At 41.4% G+C, this 22313-nt stretch overlaps 1 protein-coding gene across 7 annotated transcripts in view; it reads right to left on the bottom strand.

Moving 5' to 3' along the window:
- The window catches only part of OBSCN (obscurin, cytoskeletal calmodulin and titin-interacting RhoGEF), a 182777-nt gene that overhangs the window by 89131 nt on the left and 71333 nt on the right, over nt 1-22313 (bottom strand). For 2 of the 7 annotated variants that reach the window (XM_035317274.1, XM_035317267.1), the window contains exons 38-55: nt 20661-20927; nt 19628-19894; nt 18789-19052; nt 17961-18227; nt 17333-17596; nt 15998-16264; nt 14705-14971; nt 13105-13368; nt 12093-12359; nt 11004-11267; nt 6760-7023; nt 6187-6450; nt 5634-5897; nt 4836-5099; nt 3157-3420; nt 1702-1968; nt 1063-1326; nt 171-437 (exon numbers count right to left, since the gene is read on the bottom strand). In XM_035317274.1, the coding sequence (XP_035173165.1) occupies nt 171-437; nt 1063-1326; nt 1702-1968; nt 3157-3420; nt 4836-5099; nt 5634-5897; nt 6187-6450; nt 6760-7023; nt 11004-11267; nt 12093-12359; nt 13105-13368; nt 14705-14971; nt 15998-16264; nt 17333-17596; nt 17961-18227; nt 18789-19052; nt 19628-19894; nt 20661-20927 (4776 nt within the window). The remainder of the gene's footprint in view (nt 1-170; nt 438-1062; nt 1327-1701; nt 1969-3156; nt 3421-4835; nt 5100-5633; nt 5898-6186; nt 6451-6759; nt 7024-11003; nt 11268-12092; nt 12360-13104; nt 13369-14704; nt 14972-15997; nt 16265-17332; nt 17597-17960; nt 18228-18788; nt 19053-19627; nt 19895-20660; nt 20928-22313) is intronic. The other 5 variants (XM_035317270.1, XM_035317272.1, XM_035317268.1 and 2 more) reach the window with 4 other exon arrangements.

The raw sequence follows: 22313 nt of genomic DNA, 5'->3' as shown, positions 1-22313 counted from the left end.
GATAAATCACTCCAGATACTGCAAGCAGAACCTCTCTACCCTGACCAAGAGTCAGGCTCAATTAGAATAGGTAAGCTGGCACGGAACAGCAGCAAAATAAATAAATATCCGTAGAGAATACTGAGATGCTCCTTTCACTTCATCTCTGTTGAGGTCAGTACTCTGCCTACCATGTACGATTACTGCAGCTGTTGTCTGCTGATGTCCAGAGTCACAGGTGTACTCTCCTGAATCATCCAGTTCTAAGTCATAAATGACCAGCTCAGCACTGGAGCCCTGCTGCTTCATTTCGTATTTCAAACCGGGGTAGAGAGTAATATCGCCTCTCCTCCACTCCACTGGAGCCTTGGGTTTGGTAAGCTCACACCTCAGTGTTGCCATACCACCTTCTTCTGCCTCGGCATTCTGAAGCTCTTGTTTAAAAAGTGCTGGTAGGGCTATAAAATAGAAACATAACATGCAACATACTGCAGCTGGGGTTTGGGAAAGAGAAAGTAGAGAGAAAATGGAAACACTAAAAGAGCTTATATGCAGATGGCTCTAAATCTCAGTGCTGTAGATTTAAAGTGCAAAGCTATTTCCCCATGGGAGGTAATAGGAATATCTGCAGAACAAGAAGAAATTGATTTCAAGAAGTTACATTTGCCACAAAGGGTATACTAACTTAATCCAATCTGTGACTGAAAAATAGTGGCATATTTTTCCCACTATAAAAGTAGCCAACATGTTCTGATTGCTGAAGATGTGTCCTGAAGACCAGCAGGACTTTTAAGGATTCAGATTCCCTCTTAGGTCAGGCCACTTGTAGGAGAGAGATTACAATTACCCTGAAAGTAAGAGACTGAGTAAATGCATTTAGCTCTGCACTGCAATTCCCACTTTCTACCTTCTCGCTCTCTCAGGCTGTATGGACCATGCTGTTCTACACCCCTTCCTTATGAATCATAGCCAAGTCTTCTCTTAGAGCCAAGTGACATTAGAACACAGCTTTTATACCCAGGAAAATGAATAAATAAATAAGCAAACATATATATATGGGGTGTTTTTTTTTGTTTGTTTTACCATTGACTGTCAAAGTGGCTGTTGTCTGCTGATCTCCACACACACATGTATAATCCCCAGCGTCCTCCACATCCAGCTCATGGATAAGCAGCTTTGCAACAGCACCATCTTGTCTCATTTTATATTTGCTGCTTGCTTTGAGCACCTCCTGCCCTTTCTTCCACTCCACCACAGCAGGTTTAGTTAGCTCACAGTGCAGCGTAGCTGTCCCGCTTTCTTCAGCTTCTAGGTCCTTCAGGTCTGTTTTGAATTCTGGAGGCAGTGCTGGAGAGTAAAAGAATTACCACATAGGGAGTGAATATTCTTAAAAAAAAAAACCACTGAAGTCCATTGGGAAAGGATGCATGGTGCATTACTGAGCCCTGATCCAGGTCAGTGGAACACAATGGGAAAATCTCCCCCAGCTTCCCTGGACACTGCATCAGGGCAAGGACAGTGAGAAGAACCAGCACAGCTGAGGAAGACAAATACCAACAGGAAATTTTTTTCCGTATTCCAACAGTAGGAAGAAGCACATAAGGCTCCCCCAAAGGAACACAAAAGCCCAAGCAAACAGAAAGGGAATGGGAAGAGACCACAGCAACAGAGATTTTGGTAGGTCTAAGTTCTGGAGAACCTTAGTCCCAAGGATTACTTTACCATGCACTGTTAAGGCAGCTGTAGTGGTCTCATCTCCACACACACAGGTATAATCTCCAGCATCATTCAAGTCTAAATCATGAACTACCAGCTCCACGACACAGCCTTCCTGGCTCATGCTGTACTTGTTGCCCGAGGTGAGGATGTGATGGCCCTTCTTCCACCGGACAGGGGCAGATGCCTTGCTGAGCTCACAGTGCAAAGTGGCCGTTCCACCTTCTACTGCTTCCCTGTTGGTCAGTTCTTCTTGGAAAAATGGAGGCATAGCTGAAGGATGCAGGTAAAATGTATTACAAAGTGAGGATATCTCCTCGGGTGGGTGGGAGTAGAAAGTGACAGGGTAAGGTGAAGGTTATGGAGGGGCAGAGCATCAGCAACAAAGAGAGGAAAGAGAAAGGAAAACATCCTACTGGGAGTATATTCCTTAATCCTTTTGGTATATGCTGGCTTCCTACTAGCATAATTGCACTGTCATCAAGAGATTTACACCTGCTTTCTACCAATTTCCATATAAGAAGAACCAAGTGCATCATCTATGCATCATCTTAGTTCACACATGTGATAGGGTCTTTCGCAAAATTGAGGCCTTTGTAATGTCTTTTCCGTCTTACAAAGCAGTCCTGCTGAGCTCTGGGTGTTGGCACAACTCCTTCTTCATAATCATTCCTTCTTCCTTGAGGTGCCCTTGAAAAGATTCAGCCAGGGCTCACAGATAGAAAATCTCCAAATGCTGAATCCCAATCCTGTACTCCTGCCTCAAAACATACGTTCCCCATTTGCATAATTCTAGTAACCACTGCAAGTTATGTCCTTGAAATAAATTTTGTGAACTTCACGCATGTCCTTCTAGGTGAGGTAACAGGATATTCCACCTGTTTAACAAGGTTGGATATCTCAGATCTTAAATGTAATGACTCACCCCACAGACGTGAAGCTAAATTAAAATATCCTGCCTAGAAAACCTGACTCGCAGTGCAAACCTATCTCTGTGCATGAGGACAGCTGTTAGGGGCACAAAACCCAATATAAACATACCTCAGCACAGAAGAAATAACTAACACAGCCTTATTCTGGATACTGCTTATTATATCCCACATTCAAATGCTAGGCATTGAGAATGCCAAAAAGGAAAGGGAAAGAAAAAAGCAGAATTGTGTTTTAGGAAACAAGGGCAGGAAAGGAAAGATAAAAGAATAGTGGTTTTATATGCTAGGAAAGGAATACCAGGAGGGAAAAGGAAAGTGGGTTTGTGTTTGAGGAAAGGAAAAGACAAAAGGATGACAAAGAATATAGAGTGGTATTTTCTAACCAAAGGTCACCAAAGACAGGCAATACTACTTCAAATAAGTGGAACTTCAGCTGATAAGGTTGAACAAACAGACATGGAAAATCGAACAGCTGTCAGCAGAGGATAGACATTTCTGGTTAGGAAATAGGAGGTCAGGATAGTTTTACCCTGTACTGTTAAGACAGCTGTGGTCTGGTGCTCTCCGCACACACAGGTATAGTCTCCTGCATCTTCCTCAGCTATTTCATGAATCACCAGCTCTGCCCGGGTCCCTTCCTGCCTCATTTTGTATTTCTTGCTCATTTTGAGAATCCTCTGGTCCTTCTGCCACTCCACTGGAGCAGCCTTGGTGAGCTCGCAGTGCAGGGTGACATCTCCACCTTCTTCTGCTTCCTTGTTCTTTAGCTCTTCCTTAAAGAGTGGTGGCAGAGCTGAAGGATGCAACACGGACAAATGGTCATCAGAAAACCAGAACTGAAATCTTAACTTCTTTTCCATGCTTGGGATTATTTCCCTTTACACATCCCTTCTTCAGCCTATTCTAAACATTAGCTATAGCCTAGTTCAGGAACTCTGAAAACATCCTTCTTCAGGCAGGGTAAGTAAGTTTTCCTTACCATAAGTGATCAGTTCCCTGTTGTTTGTCACAGTGAAAGAACAATACTGAAAGGGTCGATAGCACTCACAAGTAACACTACTGGGTGAAGTATTTGGAGGCTAGTAGAAAAATGTTTTCATTTTCTGTTTTGTTTTTACTGAAAATTTATAGCCCCATCTACATGAAAACAGCCAGAGTTCAAAAGAAAACTGCTTCTACTTTTACTGAAATTTGAAGGCCATTGCATGTAAGAGGAGAATTTCAAGTCCTCACTATTTCCCATTTTGAAAATTGGAAACCAAAGAATGGAAAAACTTCAGAAAAATGAATAATTACCATTTACCCACAAATGTGCCTCATGCACAACTACTGTTAGTGGTGCAGTACACAAAGAGCACTTCCAGAACATGTCAGAAAAGTCCATCATTCAGGAAAGCTCAGTGAAGAGTCGGGAGTTTTTGGAAAAATGTGGAAGGACAGAACTGGATCTGTGACCAGTTAAGCTCCTCAGAAACAAGGGCTGTCACTCCATCAAAATAGATACTCATTAAGGACATGAGAGGATAATATCAGGTAATGAGATTATTAACATAACACAGGGATGTATTTCTGTGTTGGTCTATTGGAAGCTAGTGGGGTAAAGAAGGGAATAACTTCTGATAACCTGTCTGTGTTGCTGTGTTTTTTTATTTAGTCCCTAACTGTCAAAATAGTCCTTACTCTGCTGATCCCCACACAGAGGTGCAGACCCTTGCATCCTTCAAACCTAAGTTAGAGGTAATGACTCTGAAATCTTATCTCCTCCTGCATGCCTTAAAGAATGTGGTACCCTTCCTGCCACTGCCCAGGAGCAGCGGTGGCCAGGTCACACAGCACCAAGACTTCTCCTCCTTCTGCTTCCCCATCCTTCACTTCTCTGAGCAGTGCTGTAGAGCAGGGCGCCTGACAGACCCCCGTCTGCATGTTTTGGAGAAGACTGAAGCTGGCTGAAGTGAACTGTGGAGGTGAGGGGTAAAGGAGCTGGAAAACGTAAATACTTAAGAAAAGGGATCCTGAACAGAAAGAAAAATCTCAGTCTCCTTTTAAAGAGAAGCAAGTTTGACCCCCAAATTTGCCCTGAGCTATTTTTTTTCTCAGAAAGAAAAAAAATAACACAAGACAAATTATTGAGCAATGGCAGAAACAGCAAAATTTCAGAATGATGCCTATCTATAATGCTATTTATTAATTTTAATAATGACTTTTTACCATGAACTGTTAAAGTTGCTGTTGTCTTCTGGTCACCACAAAGACAGGTGTAATCTCCAGCATCTTTTACATCTAGGTCACGAATGACCAACTCAGCAGTGGTGCCACGCTGACTCATTTGATATTTGTCACTTGCTTTTAGCACTTTGGACCCTATTTTCCACTGCACTGGAGCTTCTTTGCTTAATTCACAATGCAGAGAAACTGACGTTCCTTCCAAGACTTCTTCATTTTTCAGTTCTTCCTTGAAAACCACTGGCAGGGCTGGGAATGGAAAGTCAATAGACAATGTATTTAAAGTAAGACCTCTGCATCTCTGATCGGCATAATGAACTATTAATTCAAGTTTAAATCTGTCCAAGTCAGATACTTTAGCTGTTGGGGTTAACACTACAATGACCTGGAAAACTAAATCCACCAGTGACAGAGAGAAAAGAAGTGCTCAGCTGAAAGGTCAAAGTACAGTACATCAAAGGATGGATTCAAAATGCAATGTAAAGAACGTACGACACAGTTAACCCTCCATGGGAGCAGAACATCTCAGTCTAACAGGATCATTTCCTGGACACTGTGACCTTAAATATGCAGCATAGCCATCTGTCTGCAAGATGAAATAGTCATTTCCTCAGCTCCCTTTTCAGGAGCATGAGACAAAAATAAGATGCCAAAACAAAACTTTTCTGAACACAAATTAACTTCTAGGAAAAAAAAACTAAAGCTGAGGGGTGAACACTTCGTACAGCAGCAGGATGCTGCAAAGAAACAAATAATGGACACTCATCTGCAAGATGAATTTACCATTCACTGTCAGAGAAGCAGTGGTGTGTTGGTCTCCACACACACAGGTGTAATCTCCTGCATCCTGAAGATCTAGCTCACGAATTTCCAGCTCAGCAAGGACATCATCCTGCCGCATGATGTATTTTTCACTTGCTCTGAGTATTTTGTTTCCTTTCTTCCATGACACAGATGCAGCCTTGGTCAGCGCACAGCGCAGGGTGGCTGTTTGGCTTTCCATGGCCTGCAGGTTCTTCAGTTCCTCTTTGAAAAGCGCAGGCAGGGCTGAAGGTCACAAAATGGACAGAGGACATTAAAATGACATGTCACACAGGTGATGGGAGGGATGAGGTACAGAAACAGAGAACATTTTAGTGTGGAAAGAGGTTCCTTTCCTCGTAATCCTAGGACATTAGAAAAACCAACAGATGGAAAAGTAGCCTGGATGCAACCAGATCTTAAAGACAGCTTACAAATTCATACAAATTCATCCACAGGTGAACACACAACAAATAGTGATGAGCTGGTAAAGAAATACACAATGGCACAGATATACGAATATAGGGTTTTTTACCATTCACTATCAAGGCAGCTGTTGTCTCCTGTTCTCCACACACACAAGTGTATTCTCCAGCATCTTTCAGTTCTACATCATGGACAAGCAGCTTCATGACTGTGCCCTCCTGTCTCATTTTGTATTTGTCGCTGGCTTTGAGCAAAGTGCTTCCCTTTCTCCACTCTGCCTGAGCAACTTTGGTCAGCTCGCAGCGCAGAGTGGCTGTTCGACCCTCTGTTACTTCCTCGTCCTTCAGGCCTTCCTTGATGCGTGCAGGCAGCGCTGAGGATGCAATGACAGAAGATTAAAATGGAGCCACAAACACAGCCTCTGGATGAGGGGCAGAGCTGCGACGGGGAAAAGCTAGAGCAACAGTGGGGAGATGTCTTAGGGCCTGGTCTCTATTTCATTAGGGATCAGGTCCTAAAGCCAGTTTGTATGGGGTGTAGGTTTTCCCCTTAGATCATAAAATGCAAATTAATTACCATGACATGCAGTGTCAGACAAGAACTATGTAGAGATAACAATGGACATGGGAAAAAAAAGTCAAAAGCTTGATAATGAGGACATCTAGAAGAAAATGGTTATTACCGTGTACTGCTAAGGAAGCTGTGGACTGCTTATCCCCACACACACAGGTGTAATCACCAGCATCACTCTCATCTAGGTTATGGATCACCAGTTCTGCAGTGGCATCCTTCTGCCTCATTTTGTATTTCTCACTAGGTTTGAGTACTCTGTGCCCCTTTTTCCATTCCACTGGAGCAGTCTTGGTCAACTCACAGCGCAGAGTGACTGCTTCGCCCTCAGTGGCTTCCTCATCTCTTAACTCTTCTTTGAAGAGAGCAGGAAGGGCTGAGAAACAAAGGAGCAAACATTTTCATGATGTGCAACTTTCGGCCACCAAAAAATAAAAATTAACCTGATGTTTACCACCATCTACCCATGCCTCATTATTGACATGAGAACCTTGGCACAGAAGGAAGGTACCAATTTGTATCACAGCCACAAACAGCAGGAATGGGAAGACAAAGCCAAAACTATAACTTTCTCAGTGTAATTCAGGCTGGAAGATCCATATAGGAGGTTATACCATCATCAGGAAAAAAAGGTAAAGAAAAAAAATTAAAAGGTTTATGCATTAAGGATGCCTACAGACTTAGCCTGAAATTTAGAATGAAGCTGAAGGGCAAAATCACACAGACTTATAGAAAGTGCTTCGGTAACAATAAAAAGGGAAGCAAAGTAGGATGTCTCCATTGTGAATGTCTTCTGTAAGACCATCCCACCAGGAGGTTCGGGAGTATCATAACACCCACCTCTTTTGGAACAATCAATGGAATCATTTAAAGGATAAGATTGGATGGCAATGTGATGGTAAAATGTACTGTGGTAGCAGCAGGATGGGACGATGTTTGTTAAGTCTTTGGAAAGGGGTGGGGACCACTTTTGGACAAAGAATATATATATGAAAGAAACGAAGAGGAGGATCTCCACGTCCTGACTTCAACCAGCAAGAAATAAATCTTTCAAAATGTGGATGTAGAGGATAATGGGGCAGCCACCAATATGAAGCAGGGGAGCTCATGGACTTAGGACAGGCAATGATGGAGCAAAGAAAAGGGAAATTATGTGGGAAACAAGAAGGCAAGCTTCAATAATTTAAGAATTGTTAATTATGATGACGTAGAAGCAAATTTAAAGGACAAGGTTTAAGAGAGCAGAAAGCTTCTTGAAAAACAATATTAAGGGCATAATTACACAGACTATGCAACTACAAGTACCATCAGGGATGGTCTGCCTGAATCAGTAATTCTTCAGTGTCCTGAAACTCAGGAGAGCTGTAAAATATGGGTGGTTTAGATCACTGTAAAAGAAATACTACAGAATATAGAGGCAAAATCAGAAAGGTCAGGTTCCCTGCATGTCTCACGAGGGTCAAGGGTAGTTCCCCATTCCTGGGCTCTGGCACCTCATGGACAAAGAGACCAATACAAAAGAAGGGCTGAAAGGTAATCTGCAAAATGATGCTGATATCAAATGTCTCCAGACACAGATGCACATTCTGTGTAGTTGTATCCAGCAACTGGCTGGTATCCCCTGCTTGCCCTGTGGTACTTGGTTGTATCAGAATATTGTCATGCAAATTCCAGAAAATCTGGCCAGTTTGTATGAGAAAGAAACAGAAATAATACAATGATATTCCGTAAGTAGATCAGAAGAAAGAAATACAGGAAAGAAGTTGGTCTACCTCTCTTTCAGGAATGTAAGTTGATAGTTGTTGACACACAGAAAACTGAAGTGTTTACCTCCTTTTTATTTTTTAATATTAAAGGTTAATGATAGCTCAGAAAGCAATAGAAACTCTGGGTTGGATAAGGAAAAAAAAAAAAAAAAAAACAGATTAGACAACATTTAAATAAACTTGATATTCTCAAAAGCACCTTGGTGTGATGACACTTGTCCTGAAATACTTATGGAAGAAGCTGAACCAATATCAGACATAAAAACAGTTGCACTGGAGAAATCAAAGAGAATGGGAGATGTTCCAGAAGTACAGAAAATTAGAAAATCAGAGGTGGGAAATGTCTCACAGACTGAAATATAAGCACTTAATTCTCACAATGTAAACCAAGAGTCTAAGCTCCCCGGACAGATCCAGACAAATTCAATGGAGCCAGTGGATCTATCTGCTATCCATCTATCAGTAAGCATCTGCTACAAGGTAAACTGGATGTCTCCCTGGCTTCCACTAACTGCATCGACTAGATCTCCATTGACAACAACAGCAATTTAGGAATACTCACCAGTCTTACTCACCAGTCTTACTCAATGAGCTGAATTTCACCCACAGTGCTTGTCTTGTCAAAGACAGGACAGGGGGAGGCAGAGAGAGGATCCAAAGAATAATGGACTTTTTAGCTTAACTTTAATTCTCTGAACAATATTGTAGCAGAGCTATTCTCTTCATGAAGGAGTAGACCGGTGTAATTTTTCTTTAGTTAAATTAGTAAAATTTCACTGATTGAAACAGTATATGCTGTACACCTTGATTTTATTAATGCTGTTATCCTGAAACAGTTCTAGGTAGGAAGCACTAACAGTTTGAAAACCAGTCAAAAAAATCAACTAGGATTTACAGTCACAATGAAAGAATGAGTTGAGCAGAGTATTTCAATATGCCCAGTAGCATTCAGCGTTTTCTTTAGTGACTCTGACAACGAAATGTAGAGTAGTTTTACTAATTTGGCAGGTGATCTCAAGCTGGGGAAGGAGAGAAACTGAAAGCACTTTGTTAAACAGGATTAGGATTAAGACCTTGATGAAGCAGTGGTGAAAAAAAATAGGCTGCACTACAGCAAGAGCAGGCACAAAATACTGTATTTGGGAGCAATCAGCCACACCAATACGGGATAGGGAACAATAGGCAGCAGATCTGCAGAGAGAGGTTTGAGGTTACAAGAAATCACAGCGCAAACACAGGTCAAGAAATGCAATCCTGATGTGAATAAAGGAATCATCATAATAGGATGTATAAAATGGAGTGTCATATGCAAGACACATGAAGTCTTTCCATCCTACTCCAGTCTGGAAAGCCTCAGATGGAGCACTTTAGTCCACTTTTGGCCACCACACTTCTAGAAAGATGTGGATTAACTGAAGATGGTCCAGAAAGTAAAAAAGATGAACCGAAGTCTAGAAAACATGACCTATGAAGAAAGAGTGAAAGGAATGAAGTTGCTTAGTCCAGAAAAGAGAATACAGGAGGAGACATGATAAAAATTTTCAAATGTGTAAAGTCACAGAGAGAAAATAATATTTCTCCCTGTGCACAGGGCATGGGAAAAGAAGTAAGAATATAAAACAGCTCAAGAAAGATTTTTTGTTGGGATTAGGAAGAACTTTCTAGCAGCTAGGAAGTGGAATGAGTGCCCAGGGGAAATGGAGATTCTTTGCCATTAGTTTTTAAGAGTGGACTAGATAGGGATTATGATGTGGGGCTTAAGGATGGACTAGATGATCTGTAGATGTTCTTTCCAATTCTGTTTTTCACAGCTAAATTGGAAGTGCAAGATTAAACCCATCCTTGTGTTACAGGTAAATATCAAGACAAAAAAGCCTGGGCATTGAAGCAAAGAAACTGACTCATACTGATTTTCCATGTGAGAATAATGTCTGAAACTACTTCCTACTGCCCTACATTACTTGTGGAAATAAAGTTCTCCTCTCTTCCACAGAAAGTTTACAGATGAATTTGACTGAGGACTGTGAAGCACTCTCACACTTCATAATGATGAGTATTCTGCAATATCAGAATACAAATCTACATGCCCTTTAGTTATACCTATATAAAAAAGCTGTATTGAATCATTATTTTTTTTTTCCTATGCATAATAAACTCTCAAATCCTAATGTGACTTGGAATCTAAGATCACTCGTTTTTAAGAAGTACAAATCTGTCTGCTACTCCATCTCTCTGGGTCCAAGTCAAAAGTATGTAAACCAGAACAAAAAATGCAAGCATGTGGAATCCTTCAGCCTTCAGCGTGGTGCAAAGCAATAGAGCCACGCACCGAAAAGAGCAGGGAGAGGAAAATGGGTAAAATGTTAGTATAATCCATGGACCCAGAATTCTAGTTAGAATTAGATACAAATCACAGTAAATGAAAATAAATAAATAAATAAATGCATTACAGACAGAATTAATGATGTCAAGATTAGAGAAAGAACTCAGTGTGTGTCAGTACTGAGGCTCCCTGAGGAAGACAGGAGAAACACCACGCAAAAGTATAATTTCTAATTTCTGTGTTTGTGTGTTTTTGTTTTTCTTTTACCGTGCACTGTCAATGCTGCAGTAGTCTTCTCGTCTCCACACACACAGGTATACTCCCCAGCGTCCTTGACTTCTAAAGCATGGATCAGTAGTTGTGCTGTGGTACCTTCCTGTCTCATAGTATACTTTTCACTTGATTTGAGCACTTTGTGTTTCTTTTTCCACTCCACAGAGGCAGCCCTAGACAGTTCACATTGTAGTGTAGCTGTTTCACCTTCTGTGGCTTCCTCGTTCTTCATCTCTTCCTTGAAGTGTGCAGGCAAGGCTGAGGAGTTCAAAATGAGGAGAATGTATGACCATAGTAGCTATCCAAGTGACTACTTATCTGTGGTCCGTGGACCACATGTGACAAATAAAACCTTCCCTAATCAAACTAGAATTTATAATTGCTTTGAGAAAAATATGATGGTGACTCTGGAAAGTTAGAGAACACCTTTTTCATAAAGCAGAGCTTTTTACTATGACAGGGTCTATGGCATGAAATGGAGAAATGTACCGGTCCATTTCTTCAGACTCTGCAAGACTGAGTCCTGCCTTACTTTGGCTACTGCCAGCACAATGGAAAACGAAACCTAACTGCAGTGTCCAAGTTCTATTACAATGCAAATCATTACCGAAAAAAGTTCATAAATGAAACTATTCTGAGGCATCAATCTCAAATTTCCATGAGATTTATCCTCAGATAATGATCTAGCAGAACTTGACAGTAAAATTATTCTCAAAGAATGTTTAACACCACACTGAAAACTATGAATATTAACTCATCACCAAATTCTAACACTGTCAGTTTGGGGATTGTAATGTTTTATTGACCAACATCTGACTAATATGACTTTCCTTCTTTAGCAGCTATTGCTGCACACGAGCATCAAAGAGGTAACTTGCAACCTAGATGAATAATTGAATATTTTGCAAGAAACACCTGACCTTTGCCTGGTATTGACCACTGCATTAAGGACTTTATGCCCATGTCCAACGGTACATAGCTAAATTCAGAAATATGGCTGCAATTTCTAGGCTGATCCTATCATGTTTTTAAGAAACAGCTGGTTGGAAATAATCTGCTTAATTAGTTATATGAGTTTTTTACCATTCACTTTTAGGGCAGCTGTAGATTTCTGATCTCCGTAACAGCATGTGTAATCTCCAGCATCTGTCAGATCTAAGTCACGGATCATCAGCTCAGCAATTGTGCCCTCGCATCTTATGGAGAACTTGTCATTTGGCTCTAGGACTCTGTCTCCTTTCCTCCATTCCACAGAAGCTGCAGGCTTGTTCAGTTCACAGCACAAAGTGACTGTACCATTTTCTGTGGCTTCCATGTTCTTCAGTTCTTTTTTAAAATGCGGAGGAAGGGCTAAAGATCACAGGTGAAGAGAGAGCACTTTAAAAGTGAGGAAATACTGCATCTTGTCTGCTCCACGGGATTAAAACCCTTTAATCTCTAAAAGTTGTGATTAAAATATGCAGCACCAGAGAGACAAACAACAACAATTTTAGGGGCATCCCTGCCTTATTGTTTGTGACATACTCCTTTCAGCATGTATAAACTGAAATGGAAATCAGGATCGCAGAACTATGACTTTAGTACTGGCATGTATGTTTTAAAGGCATTTTAAGATATAAACAACAGAAAGCTGGCCCCAAGCTTCACATCAACTTGCACAGCTCTGTCTTAAGACTGGATGAACAATCAAAAGGAATGCTATGGTACTTAAAATTTCAGGCTGTAATGCATCTTTCCCACCTATCTTTCTCAAATGTTATCATAACAGAGCACCTTCCAATTCTATTCAAGAAAAAGAAGTGAAATATCTGTGATAAGCCTAGAAATCAATTAATGGAAATACTGAAAGTGCTATTTATGACCAAGGTCTTCATTAGCTGCCTCCAGACTCACTTAACATGATAGAACAGGGACAGAAAAGACTGTGATGCCATTTATCATTCCCAAGTGACAGACTTTCAGTAAAAGATATTTGCAGTGGTTGACAGAGCTGTCATAAAAATTTAAAGTAATAGATGGAATCAAGACTCGTTTGTGATCCTACATGAGTGCACAGATGACAAAAAAAAATCCCTATTAAATTTATGTATTTTACCATTCACTGTCAAGGATGCAGTAGTTGTCCTCTCTCCGCACACACACGTGTAATCTCCCGTGTCTTGTTCCACCAGGTTATGGATTGTCAGCTCAGCAATGGTATCCTTCAGCCTCACTTTGTACTTGTCACTAGGCTTGAGCACCTCTTGCCCTTTCTTCCACTCCACCGGAGTGGATTTGGTTAGCTCACACTGCAGAACAGCTGTCCCGCTTTCTGTGGCTTCCATATTGGCGAGCTCTTTTTTGAACAGTGTAGGCAAAGCTAAGGAATGCAATATAAACAGAGTTCATCAAAACCATCGACTGGACCTTGAGGAACCTAGGACTAGGTCCTGAGGCCTGTCCTTCACTACCACAGGAAAACAAAACATACAGTCTCTGTAAGCAGTGATCTTGCACTAACTAGAAAATGGGGTGTCACAGGGATAATTGCCACAATAACCTACATCTGGCATTAATTTATGGAGTACACTTGCCATTTCCTTGCTGATTCCAGTAGTCCTCTCTATCCACTTCAGTCTGAATTCATCTATCTTGAACATTAATGACTTGACTTCTGATTGAAAGTCATAGCCCTTGATAACAGCACTGCTAACTGGAGATCTTCACATGAAACATCTTTCCTAACACCTTAACTAATGTTCCTTGTTCAGAAAAAAAATCAGTTATATAATTTTAGGTGCACCTTTAAGCCATAATTATCAAGGGCACAAAGGCTGTAATATGAGGAATCCAGGTGTGTTTTTTCAGCAGCACTCTGCAAGTTGCCTTGTGCTGTGTCACAGTAGTAAAAAGGAAGTGGCTTGCACAAGGAAGAAAGTGCCAGCTCAAAGGAAGGCAAGAACAGAAGTACCTTTGACTGGGAGAAAGAAGAGGTAAAAGCATATAGAAGCGTGCCGAGAAATCTGAAAGATGAGAGTTTGTCTCTAGCACATCATCCTTAAGATATACCTCAAATAAAGATATTTATTTCAGTTACTGGAACACTATGTGAACTGCTGCTGCCGGAGGTGTAACCAAAGGTTTTCATTATTCACCATGGCAGAAACAGGAACATATTTTGCCTAACTTCTCTCCAAATCAGGATTGTCAGAATAATGGATTGCTGTTGCTGTTATTTATTCATTTGTTTGATTTTTGAAAGTGCCATTTCATCAATGTATCATGGTCCTGCAAAAGATAGTCATTCTCTCCCAAACAGAGAACAAAAATCTCTTGCTATCCAAGCCCAGCACCCTTAATGAACATTCCTTCAATCCACTGACACCAGTGAGACACGAGGGATAAGCCTTCTCAGAACAAGCTATTTGCAAGAGGCCTAGATACTTTTGGCCTTATATAACATGGCCTTTTCACTCTGACAACATGCAGAAGGGTCTAGGATAAGAAACTCTCACAACTCTATGCTGCCAAAAGGCCATCAGTGATAAACTGACAAACAGGGGGAGACAGGATGAAATAAAGGCAGCCAGCAAACCAAGAAAAGGCTGCAGAATCAAAACATCAACACGGTTGAGAAGAAGTCTGTCAGAGCAAAGGGGGATCTCTGAAATGCTCTTATCATAGAGGAGAATGTTTTGTTTGTTTGTTTGTTTTACCATGGACTGTCAGGACAGCTGAAGTCTTCTGATCTCCACACACACAAGTATATTCTCCGGTATCTTCTACCTCCAGATCTCGGATCAACAGCTCTGCAGAGGTTTCTTCTTGTCTCATCCTATACTTATCACTTGGTTTGAGTGTCTTGTCCCCCTTTTTCCACTCCACTGGGACCCCGACCTTGCTCAGCTCGCAGTGCAGCGTGGCTGTTGCACCATCTGTGGCTTCTCTGTTTTTCAAACCTTCTTTGAAAAACGCAGGCAAAGCTGAGAGACAGCAATATGAGCAGTGAGATGTAACGCTCCAAAGAGTTAAAATTAAACACTGATGTTTAATTTCCCTTTTCCTTCTTATCTTGAACTGGTTTATCAACACAAGAACATAAATTGTCAATAGTGTCTGTGAAACAGTACGAGGAATGACATCACTGCAAAAGGATGCAGTGCTTGCAGTAACCCACAGAGATATTTTACATGTACTCAGAGTCACAAACCAATAGAAGTAGAAAACCCATTTTTTTCCTGTGAAATTTCAAAGAAAAAGAACTAATTTGAAATTTCTGAAAAAAAAAAATGGTTTTCTCACATGAAGTTTTAAAGCATAATGAAAGGAGGATATTTACTATGTTTTCACAAACTTACGTAAACCAGAAGACATTCTACGTTAAAAAATGAAACACTGAAGTTTCATTCTAAACGTCAGTTTGAAATGAAATTGCTCATTTCGATACATGACGGGAAAACAAGCATTTTCACTTCAATTGACATATTCTTTCAAATATGTCAGTTGGAGTAAAAATCAAAGTTTGCAATGAGCATGATCATCACTTAGAAAGTTTGGGCTTGCTTTACACAGAAGAGTAACTGAATACAATGACAACTGGCCTGTATATAAAAGCACCTTGTTGTCCCAGGAATAGAGTATGGAAATAAGATTCTAGGGAATTACCTCACCTTTCTGAACGTGATGAAACCTTAACACCACTAAGTCATAGTCCGTTTTAATGGGCTTGAGCATAACAGGAAGTCTGATAAAGGAAAACCAAAATGGTCGATTCTCACTAAAATGGTAGCGGCCATCCCAGTTGCCTATCTTCTCTCTGTGCTTGTATTTCGACACCCCTTTTGTGCCATGCACACCAGCCACGCTGATGCCAATACAAACACTTCATTGACATCAGTGGGCTGTAGGTATGGGCCTGGCAGAAGGAAGGAGGGTAGCCAAGTGTCTGCCCAAATGGACAGAGAAAACAAGAGTTAATTTTAGTATGTGTCTTGTTTTGTTAGTTTTACCATGTACTGTTAAAACTGCCATAGTCTGCTGGTCTCCACACACGCAGGAATAATTTCCAGCATCCGTCGTGTCTAGATTTTGGATTATAAGCTCAGCAACAACACCTTCTCGTTTCATTTTATACTTGTCACTTGATTTGAGGGTCTTGAATCCCTTTTTCCACTCCACGTTAGCAGCAGCCTTGTTCAGCTCACAGCGCAGAGAGACACTTTTACCTTCTGTAGCTTCTGCATCTTTCAGTTCTTTGGTGAAAAGAGTGGGTAGGACTGCAGTGTAAATGGAATACAGACACAGCATCAAAGCTGAGAAAGCCTGGCCCATGACCTGCTGGCTCTTGTCCCTTGTCTCCCTGAACCTGCACATCACTAAAGTCACAAAACCTTCTCCACACTCCAGGATTGTGTTCAAATCTCTAACAGTTCACAAGAGATTTCAATTTTTCAATTTGCCCCCCCCCCCTTTTTTTTTTTGTCCACTCACTTTAAAATTTGTTTTGAAAGCAGTCTTGTTTCTCTACAAACTTGACAAGTCATTTACCCTTTATTTTATGCATCATAAAATTAAAGGGATAAAATTAGAGGCCATACGTCAGTATGAGGCCCAGAGCATTTTGTTTCCCTGGAGCAAAGCACCAGCTCTACAGAAGTGCTTGGATCATGGCACTGTCTGTATTTTTATAAATGTAGCACTTGCAAACATGCTGTTGGCTTTCTGCAGATATACAGGATATGTTCTGGGAGAATTAAAACAAAATAGGTATAAATAAATATATATTTTTATGTTATAAAATATATATTTATAAATATTATATATAGTATATTTAAATATTATATATATTATATTTAAATATTATATACATATTATATATATTTACAATTCTTAAAAGGCCTAGGAATAGCAGGACCTTAATAAAGAGTATTTTTTTAGTAAGAATCCTTTTGTAGCATCACATGCTTCTGAAAACTTTTTCCACTTTTAGGAGTAGCAGGTGTAGCAGTCTAAGTAATGAAAGTAAATGTTAATCCCACTTTTAGGACAATCCCTATGGGAAAACTTTTAAACAGGAGGTACACTGGACTTGGAGATTGTGTTGAGCTGGGACTTGTACTCCACTTGTCATTTAAACATAGTACAGAGGAAGAAAAATAGCACATCAAGAAGGGATCAGGTGAAGGGTGTGCAGAGAGAGAGAGACAGAGGAGAAAAAGAGAGGAAAAAATCAGCAAGGGACAGAAATGGAAAGTATACAGAGATCAGATGTAACAGGAGAAAAAGAGGAAGAGTTCAGAATTATGCAGGTTTACTCGGGATGTGTGCAGAGAATTTCTTTTTACCATTTATTGTCAAAGCGGCTGTAGTCTGTTGATCTCCACACACACAGCTGTAATCACCAGCATCTGTCAAATCCAAATCCTGGATGATCAGCTCCGCAAAGGGGCCTTCCTGCTCTATTTTGTATTTTTCACTTGGTTTGAGGACTTTATTCCCCTTTCTCCACTCAACGGGAGCCGATTTGCTCAGTTTACAGTGCAAAGCAACTGCCTCACCCTCTGTAGCTTCCTTGTTCACCATTTCTTCTTGGAAGAGGATGGGCAAGGCTGAAGGATGCAATACCAACAGAGATGAAATCAGAAATATACCAAAATGAGCTGAACTTTTCTGTGAATTACTGGACTACAGCATATGCATTTAATCAAATGTACTACTGCTAGGATACAGTTGTAAAGGGGGAGAAGATCTGAAGCAGAGAGAAAAAAAAATAGAGAAAACAATATAGAACATTGCTGAGATGTCTCAAAGCTAAAAAAGCACCAGGGAATACTATAAGTAGGGTAACCCTGGCTCCACAGAGCTACCATAAAACTTCTTCAAAATCATACTGACCAAGCTTCAGACAACCAGCAAACACTGTCAGACACACTAAAGTTGGGGCTTAATGACAAACATGGGTTGAATGTTTACCATTCACTCTCAAAGTAGCTGTAGTCTTCTGGTCTTCACACACACAGGTGTAACTCCCAGCATCGGTCAAGTCTAGGTCTTGGATTACCAGCTCAGCAAAGCGGCCTTCCCGTCTCATTTTATATTTGCCATTTGGCATCAGGACCTTTCCGTCCTTCCTCCACTCGACCGAGCTGCCTGCCTTGCTCAGCTCACACTGCAGCGTGGCCGTCCCACTCTCCGTGGCTTCCTCATTCTTCAGCTCTTTTTTGAAACGGACTGGCAGGGCTGAGAGACGCAGAATGAACAAGGGATCGCAACCCAGGGCCCTGCCCAGCACCTCTGGTCAGAGGCTGAATTGTGATTGAGCAAATACTTATCCTAACACCCTTATCCCTAATCACACCCTGCCTTTTTTGTGGCTGGTTAAAAACCACCCTCGAGGAACTCTTTCTGTGGAAATCGAAGTCTCCGATTTGATCTGAATCCCACATCCAAATGCCAAACTCATCCTCATCATTTAAAGTAATGAACCCTTCTCAACAGAAAATCCCAAGGAATCTTTTTCCATACTAAGTCAGGAAAACATACGTGCATGTCAGCACCCTTCTCTGGAGAAGGGTCTCTGAGAAGACATTACAACAAACACACATGCAATATTGGGCACAATGAAAACAGATTGTGGACAGGGATTGGGGAAAGGAGTGACAGCAACAAGAAAAAATGGAAAGATGACAAAAGTAGATGCAGGACATAAAGGTAGGTGTTGAAAGAGAATGTGCAGAAGGGAGGAGGGAAGGGATGGACAGAAACGTTCCAGAGTGTCATGGGTTATTTCTGACTTTTTACCATTCACTGATAAGGCTGCTGTGGTTTTTTGGCTTCCCACTACACATGTATAGTCTCCAGCATCCTTTGCGTCCACATCATGGATCAGCAGCTCAGCCACTGTGCCCTCTTGTCTCATCCTGTACTTGTTACTCGGCCTGAGAACAGTGTGCCCCTTCCTCCACTCCACGGGGGCCTCTCTGCTCAGCTGGCAGCGCAGGGTGGCTGTCCCACCTTCCAGAGCTTCCAGGCTCTTAAGCTCTTCTTCGATGAGTGCAGAGACGGCTGAGGAATGAAGCATTCTCATTTTACTTTACCCCATATGGGACTTAGAAGGCTGAAACAAATTATCTCGGCACAGCTAACGAACCTTGACCTACCTGCACTTCCAGGACTCTGCTTGCATTTACAATAGCATACCATGAGTTTGGGGGAAAAAATAATTATTTTCCAATAATTAAAATATAAAAGTAATTACTCTGCTGCTGCCCATATGCTGTTGGTCACAAATACATGGAAAACCTGCTCAGTAAGTACAGAACAGAACTGAATATTCTTTAACGAAGCATGTGGCTGAGGCTCTTCTTACCTTAGAGCTCAGGCAAGTGCCTCTGTCTCAAGAAGAAAGCAGAACTGTTATTTCAGAGGCAAGAAAAGATACCTTGTTATCAGGTCAATGACATTTGATTGCTATGTTTTAGTATGAAGTTATTGTCCTAGAAAACAGCTAACACAATGGACCCAGCCAGAGCTGCCATTCGTTTCCATGGATCCCTGTTTTTCCTGAACACCCACTGTAAATGTGCAGGACCATGGCAAGAACAATAACAAATGGTCACAAGCAGGTGTCTTATTCCTACCATGGATTTTGACTTGGGCTGTGGTCTGCTGGTCTCCAGTGTCACAGGTGTATCTTCCCGCATCTTCTGGCTCTGCATTATGAATCACCAGCTCTGCAACTGTCCCCTTCTGCTTCATTTCATATTTGGCACTTGCCTGGAGTGTGGCTTCTCCCTTCTTCCACACCACAGTGGCATCAGCTTTTGTGAGTTCACAGCGCAAAGAGACAGATTTCCCCTCTTCCATTTCCTTGTTCTCCAGGGTTTGTTTAAAAAGGACAGGCACAGCTAGAATACAGAACCAGGGATCAAGACAAGCCCCCTTGTCTCGCTGTACAAATGCCCTATGATAGCTGTCACCCCTAAAAACAGTCCTTTTTCAAAAAAGCAGAGCAGTCCTAGACTGCTAGTCCAACAAATTCCCTGTTGCTGCAGGGCTCTGATACAATACCTATGCGCTAAATCTCTCTCACTTTCTTTTCCATCATATACTGCTTTTGGAGGCTCTCATTCTTTTTTACTAGAGCTGTTTGTTTAACGTCACTGGGGAGGACTGATGGCATCTGAGGGCCTTTAAAAAGGATGTCTGGGGGACTTGGGGAATCTAAACATGAATCAGTTGGCCACCTGCAGTTTGCTAGGGACTAGACCTGACTGCTGTGCATTCCTGTCTGCTCTTACATGTTATGTTTTCACGTTCTTCCTGTGCTCTCATGCTGCTGATCTCCAACTCTAAGTCCAGTCTTAACCACAACCATGTAAAATAGCTAACAGGTCAGGAACTCTGGCACATAGGGTATAGGAAACAACCCCCCTGCACTTATCTCAGGCTCAGTGGGAAGTTACAGATTTAAACTCCCTGGTGCATAACATAAAATTACGCGATCGATGTATGTATAGGTACATACAAGTATACAATATTGCCATTAAATTTTAAGCATGAATTTGTAGATGATACTACTACATAAAGAAGTGCTGTGGTTTTGTTTGTTTTGTAGCAAATCTATCAAGCAAGGCATTAAGAAAGTGCTGCAGTGCATCCAACCTTGCCTACCATTTACTTTCACCTGAGCAGTGGTCTTCAGTTCTCCAGCAGTACAGGTATAGTCCCCAGAGTCTACCGATTTGACATCTCGAATAATGAGCTCTGCCACAGTGCCATGCTGCTTAAATTCATACTTCTCACTGGCATAAAGAACAGTGTCTCCTTTCATCCATTTCACTGGGGTATCGGGTTTGCTGAGCTCACAGGTCAGTTTGACTTGTTTTCCTTCTTTAGCTTCTTCATTTCGAAGCTCTTGCTTGAAGAGAACTGGTATTTCTGACAAAAGAACATTGCACATGTTTAAGGAAATGCACAAGCTTGAAAATCACTTTCTCTTGTTTTATATATATATATATATTTATTTATTCAGGTAGAAAACCACAGAAATGAAAATACACTAGGAAAGAAAGGAAACAGATTCTTACCAATCACATCTGGCTGCCAGAACTCTACAGAGAACTCTCAAAAATATTCAGGACTGTATGCTTTTTATCTTTTAACCACGATTTCTACTATTAAAAGACATTGCTGTTATTATTGTTGTTATTAACAACAGCAGCAGATGCTGCCACTACTATTAATGACACAAACAGTGTAATTACTGTTTCAGTACTTTGGGCAATAGTGTGCAATTTCAGTCCTGAAATATCTTTAGTGATGGCCAGCTACTCAGTTATTTGAATTTTTCTCTCCCATCCCCACAGTGGTAAAAGGGAACACCAAAATGATGCAGTGTAATGTAGGGGCACTGCAAGGGCCTGGCTGTGAGGGGAAATGCCCTACTTCAGCTCCCCTGTGCCACTCTGGGATGACAGCCAGATCCGTGGTGCAAGGCACAGAACATGCAAACAGCAGCCAGTTCCACCAGTGCAACTTAGCCACGCTCTTGGTGGTGCGAGAAGTCAGTCAGGGATGGCAGACACTGAGCTACGTTGTGGATTGGTGGCCAGAGCTCGATCACTGGCACAAAAAAATGTAAAATCTAATCGAGGTCACCTCGTACGTAAACACAGAAAACACAAAGAAATGACAAGATGCCTATTATCATGACTAGCAGTGTTGATTTCTCATTATAAGAAACCAGGACAGATTTTCATCAGACATGAACACAGACTTAGAAACAGCACAGAAGAACCACAGGACACGCTGGACACAAAAGGGCCCCTGGGGAGATTCCTATGCAGGCTCTATCACAGCCTGGGACTCAAGACTTTAAGGTGAGCTACTGTAGAGATAGCACTTCTTGGGGAAGAGGAGGGAAAAAAGGTCTAATAAAGTGTTTTATGAATATGGAGGCCAGCTGCCAATTCATGATCTTTTTGTTCTGTGGCTGTTGAAAACTTACAGCCCAGCTTCTGTTCTCTTTTCACCTCTACTTTGTGGATACTCACAGTGTCACGTGAATATTGATTTTTTCTGCTATTTTCGCATTCTGCTGTTCTGATGTGACTTATTAGTCACAGCTCCTTCCTTTGTGTGTAATGGGTATTGGGAAAGCTAAGGAAAGTTATAACAAATCTGGACCAGTAACCACCAGCTATCACCTTCCTAAGATCACCCAGTGGTTCTCTTTCCTTGCATGGCAGACCTCAGCCTTAAACTGGGTAGTTTCTCTGTGCTCTGGCTGAGCAGCTTGCCTTCCCTCGTTGTGCTCTGAGCTTC

Source organism: Oxyura jamaicensis, chromosome 2 (assembly GCF_011077185.1).
Source record: "Oxyura jamaicensis isolate SHBP4307 breed ruddy duck chromosome 2, BPBGC_Ojam_1.0, whole genome shotgun sequence".
In the NCBI taxonomy this organism is placed as follows: domain Eukaryota; kingdom Metazoa; phylum Chordata; class Aves; order Anseriformes; family Anatidae; genus Oxyura; species Oxyura jamaicensis.
The sequence above is the reverse complement of the archived record's forward strand: the minus strand, read 5'-3'. Positions and strand labels throughout refer to the sequence as shown.